This window comes from Malurus melanocephalus, unplaced genomic scaffold (assembly GCF_030028575.1).
Source record: "Malurus melanocephalus ecotype Western Australia unplaced genomic scaffold, MMel_1.1 scaffold_368, whole genome shotgun sequence".
Classification (NCBI taxonomy): Eukaryota; Metazoa; Chordata; class Aves; order Passeriformes; family Maluridae; genus Malurus; species Malurus melanocephalus.
The window spans coordinates 521345-526811 of record NW_026623600.1 but is presented as its reverse complement, the minus strand read 5'-3'; the positions used below and the strand labels follow the sequence as shown (position 1 = coordinate 526811).

Below are 5467 nucleotides of genomic sequence, written 5' to 3'. Positions count from 1 at the left end.
TTCTTGTGCAGCGGGGGGAACCCTGGGAGGGCACAGGGGACAGCATCTCATGAGCACAGCAACCCCAGAGCCACCCACAGCAATTCCAGAGCCATCCACAGCAACCCCAGAGCCACCCACAGCAACCCCAGAGACACCCACAGCAACCCCAGAGCCATCCACAGCAACCCCAGAGATACCCACAGCACCCCAAAGACACTCACAGCAATCCCAGAGATACCCACAGCACCCCAAAGACACCCACAGCAACCCCAGAGCCATCCACAGCAACCTCAGAGACACCACAGCAACCCCAGAGACACATTCACCAATCTCTTATATGTATTTTATACACCCTTTTAGACATTTTCTGTGCCCTTTATATATCCCTGTACCCTTTGCCTACATGCTGTAATTCCTGTAGCCTGATATYCCAGCTGAGTTTTGGGGTTCTGCTGGGCAGAGAGACCAAACACCCTCAGTGAGGGGTCAGTGAGCCCTGTGCTATCTTAAACCTGAGSCTCCAGCCTTGGTTGAGCCTTCTCTCTGAACACATTGTGTAACCTGGGCTCTGGCCTCATCCTGGGGGGATTCTTTAGAATAGGGGGACATCACTGCATTCATTGAGTTTCTTATTGGGGAATTCTTAATAGATGTGCTCATTTGTGAAATCTATAAAATTGTACTCGTTTTATATACAGGATGCATCTTTGGTGTTTTCCATTGAGCTGTGCATCCAACATCCCATTAAATACCAAGGGAAAACCCTTTTATTCCCTTAACTGTGTCTGCTTGATAATTCAAAACTAGCCCAAAAGGCAACACACATCTCACACACACATTTGAAACAAGGAYCTTTCCCCCCAAGAGAGCATTTGCTTTAAAGCAAAGAACAGAGCATTTCCTGGCATTTCCCTTTCCATTCAGATCTATAAAAGCCAAAAACCTTTGCAATTTGGAAGTTTTGGTTTCCTTAGACAAACCAAACTATTTTCCCCCTGAATTAACCTCAATCCCATTTCCTGTGCAATCAGTTTTCCCCAGCACACGGCACCCACCGAGCTGCAGCCCTGCCTGGGTGTGCCTGGTGTGGATGAGCCTGGCCTGGTCCAGGGCAGAGCTGACCCTGCTGAGGAGCACGGGCACCTTGTCAGCAGCAACAGCAGCGAGCCCAGGGCGCTCCAGGAGGCTCCGGAACATGGCCAGCAACTGTGCAGGGGAAGGAATGGGGAAAGAAATGGGAAAAATTCACACCCACTGTGATTTTCCTCACTGGTGCAGTTGCTTCACCTTCCTCATCAGCTCAAGGATCTGCACTAATCCTAATCTGACAGGAGTACCTATCCCCCTCTATGCCAACATTCCCAGGAAATCATAAACCTGRAAAAGGCTGATCAAACCCTTAATTACCAACTCGAGCACTTGKGCAAAGGGAAGGTTTTTTTCCCCAAGTAGTTCCTCCCACTCATGGAATCATGAAGGTTGGAAAAGGCCTCCAAGATCACTAAGTCCAACTTTTGATCAAATCCCACCACTAAACCACACCACAAATAATGTCTTTGTTACAGAGATGCTCAGACCTTCTCTGTGTGTGAACCACATTCCAACTGTTATTGTTCAAGTGCTTCCAAATTTGCTATTTAAAATAAACCAACAAGGCTCAGAAAGATAAGCGTTATCACTTCTACCACTTTCTCCAGTCTTCTTTTAAAATTATATTCAAATTTTACTGAAAATACAATTTACTTTCTCTGCAGGATAGATCCRTTGGTAAACAAACCAGCCTTGTTTCTAGAAAAACTCAATTTTGAAAGCTGAAATGCATCCCTGTGTTAACAGATKGGTACTAACAATGGTCATTCAGTTTTAACAGCAGTTTTCACCAGGAAATCACAGAAACACAGAATGGTTTGGGGTTGAAGGGACCTTAAAGCCCAGCTCGGGGACATCTCCCACCATCCCAGGCTGCTCCAWGCCCTGTCCAACCTGGCCCTGAAAATCCTRCACAAAGCAGCCTTTCCCCCAGCTCCCAGAGGGAGCAGTGAAACTCCTGCCACCCAAAAGCTGATTTGAGTAATTTCTTCACCTGCTGTTCCCCAGACTGAGCAGAGACCTGCTCTGTTTGTCTGAAGGGGAAGGACAGGAACCCTCCCAGCTCTCCCAGCCCCAGCGCTGCCCAGGGACCCGCAGATCTGAGCTGCCCTGAGCAAGCCCAGCCCAGCAGAGTCACTGTCCCACTGTCCATCCCACAGACAGACCCAGCCCAGGCTCCTGCAGCACTGCCTGGGCTCTCTGGGTGATCTGAGGGAAGGGAGGGCACAGACACACCTTGAAGATGTGCTCCAGGTCCGGGGCGTCGCTGAAGGCTCTGCTGAACACGGTGCCCAGCCGGCGCTCGATGTCTCCCACCTTCCGCTGGAAATCCACGGCATCCTGCTCAAACTCCTGAKGAAGGAGCAGCCAGTGCTGAGCTGTGAGAAGGAACTGGCAGGCATTCCCCCCTCGCCATCCAGAGCTCTCTGCCTGTTTTATTCASCAGGAATTAAACCACTCCTCTGGTCACCCTCTGGTCAAGCCCCACAGAGTGAAGGACATTTCTGTCCTGTGGCTCACGGCCCTCCRGGGTCATCCACAGTCCCTCAGGTGCTGACTGCAGCCTGGAGGCAACAGGGACAATTTCCACATTCTCTCACCCTGAACCTGCCCTGGAGACCACACCACCACCCCAAAAACCCACAGATGCCCTTGCTGCACCAGCGGAGTATGGAGCTACAAGGACTGCCAAGGCTCTGCAGGAAAGGCAGCAGCTCCCTGCAGCAACAGATCAGACCATAACACAGGGAGGAAGGGGCTGGAGGGAGGAACCAGGGCTCCACTGCAGAGGGAAATGCTCTCTGGACACAGGGATGTGCTGCTGGTGTCCCCAGGGCGGGTGCCACCCCCACCTACCGCGTTGGCCAGGTCCAGGCAGTCGTCGGCTCGCTCTGAGAACACCCTGAACCCCTCCTGGAACTCCTTGGACATGTCCAGCACCTGCTGGCCCAGGGCCTTCCCCTTCACCCCACCAAACTCAATCTTCTCCAGYTGGGCCAGGTCCAGGGCCGTGGTCAGGAGGGCCTGCAGAGCCAGAGGAGGCACACAGAGGTTCAGACACAGGCAGGTGACAACAGCGATCCCAGCACAGAGCTGTGTTTGTTGCTCTGGATCCAGATGATCTTCAGGGTCCCTTCCAAACCAAACCATTCTGAGATTCTACAATCACCCCTGGCCCTCTCAGCCATCCCTGTGGGTCCCCTTTCAGATGAAGGCTGACCCACATCACAGGTCTCAGCAATCTCTGCCTGCAAGTGGAGCTTGGCCATTATCTAAGGGAAAATCAGATGGCTTCAATTCTCTTGCTTTGTTGGGCTGGCATAAAAAATAACAATAAAAATAGTACCATGGCCTCAAACCCAGTGACTCAACTCCTTCTGGTGCCACCTTCCATCAGGGATTTCTGCAATCACCAAACAAACCTGCCCTGGGTTTTTTACACCCTTTCAGCAGCTCAGATTTCAGGCACACATCACATGAACGTCCCTCTGGAGGTGATGCCACATCACTCCCCACACCAGCACCAACCCTGCTCTGGACACGCTGACACCAGTTACACCCCTGGCTCCTGAGGGGCTTCCTGCCATGGGCTCGAACCAGGATTTGCTCTGCTCAAAGTGTGATCCTGGTGTTTAGGCAGAGCAGATCTGTGGTACATCCTTGTTACCCACCCAGAGCACAGAGAACAGACCCAGACCCAGCCCCACCCGGAGTAGTTTTAATGAAGATTTCAGCCATAGTGGTTTTCAACACAGCTCATTAAAGAATGAGTTACACAATGTGGTTAAAACACTAAAACTTTTTGTTTCAGCACAGAGAACGAGAAGGAGAAAAACAGTCCAGACCTTGCTTTGAGCAGCAAATACAGCCTGTGCAGTGCCCACCTGAGCCCAGTGCTGGGAACAGGGCATCCACAGACAGATTCACTGCAGAAAGGTATGCACAGCAGGGGCAGCGAGCAGCCAGGAGAGCTTTCAGGGGAGCACAGAGTCTGTACAGCAGGTACACGGTGTGTGTGTGTAACAGGAACTCAGAAAGCCTCAGCCACGCTGGGGCTGAGAGGTGATGGGACTCGTGACACCTGATGTCCCCAACTGACCATCCACAGTGACAAGCCATGGCAAACAGGGACATGCCACAGCTGGACAGAGCACTGGGGTGTGGAGCTGGCCTGGTGAGGAGTGTGGAATGTGCCCCTGCTCCTCCCCACAGCCCCTGCCCAGGTCAGGAGATGCCCAGCTCCAGGAGATGCCCAGCTCCAGGGGTCTCTGAGGGCCACAGGAGGCCTGGGAGCCTGTCCTGGTTCATTTACAGCCCTGTAACACCCATCCCCATGTCCTGACAAGACCCCAGTACCCCTGGGGGCACTGAGACTCCCACCAGCCYGAGCAGGAGGACACAGAAGCAAATCTTCCCCAGGTCAGCACTGGTGAAAGCAGACCCTGGCTTTGATGGAACAGGGACACAGAGTCCAGAATGGCCCATCCCCTGGCACCAGGGCAGCCACAGGGAGGGAGGATKCCAGCGAGGGGATCATGGCTACAGAGCTCTCCTGAGGGCTGCAAGCAGAGCCTCACCTTGACCATCTGCAGCCTCCTGAGGAAGCTGTCCAGCCGTGCAAACACCAGCGTGCTGTGGAAGCTCCACTGCCTCACTTCCTGGCCTGGCTCACAATACTCGTGCAGGTGTGCCCGTCTCTCCTCAACGGCCTCTCTGAAGGCATTCAGGATGTCAAACACTGTCTGCACCTTGGCCAGGCTCTCTTCCATCTCTCCTTTCAGAAGATCTGCTGGAGACAGGTACACCACAGCCTGGAAGAGCCAATCACACCAGAGATGTCACTTCTGCTGTCACAGCAAACGGTCACTTCCTCCCTGGACGTGTCTGACCCTTCCTCTCAAGCTCAGGGTCATTTTGCCAAGGAAGGAGAGGGGAAATGAGGAGAGAAGAGACTTTTAACAGAAACCTTCCCATGGCAAACACAGGTGCCACAGCCCCCCACCTGYTGAATGAGAAGGTTGCAGATTTCCTGGAGCAGCACCACCATCCTCACGGGCACACTGTAGTGCTTGGAGGTGACCCAGATCAAACACACCACGTGCAGCAGAGGAGCCAGGAGAGGCTCCACCTGGCTGAACTCCACAGCCTCTATGTGCTCCAGGGGCTGCTGCAGGGGTGTCAGGTGCAGGTCAATGTCCTGGGCTTCGCTCAGAGCTGTGGGGACAGAGGGGAGCGGGGGTGACACCCATGGAGCTGGGATGGTGGGGTCCCGAGCTGGACACTGGCACAGGGGGACAGATTGTCCTGGCGAGCACAGAACACTCACCCACATGGGCTGGACATAACCACCCTCCACCCTGCTCACCTGCAGCACACCCAGCACAGCAAACAAACA

General features: G+C 53.5%; 1 protein-coding gene across 1 annotated transcript in view; it reads right to left on the bottom strand.

Annotated features, from left to right (window-relative positions):
• The window catches only part of DNAH9 (dynein axonemal heavy chain 9), a 189280-nt gene that overhangs the window by 182239 nt on the left and 1574 nt on the right, over positions 1-5467 (bottom strand). The window contains 6 exon segments of the mRNA XM_057378622.1: positions 1-22; positions 1038-1188; positions 2308-2424; positions 2929-3096; positions 4650-4883; positions 5075-5286. Of these exon segments, the coding sequence (XP_057234605.1) occupies positions 1-22; positions 1038-1188; positions 2308-2424; positions 2929-3096; positions 4650-4883; positions 5075-5286 (904 nt within the window).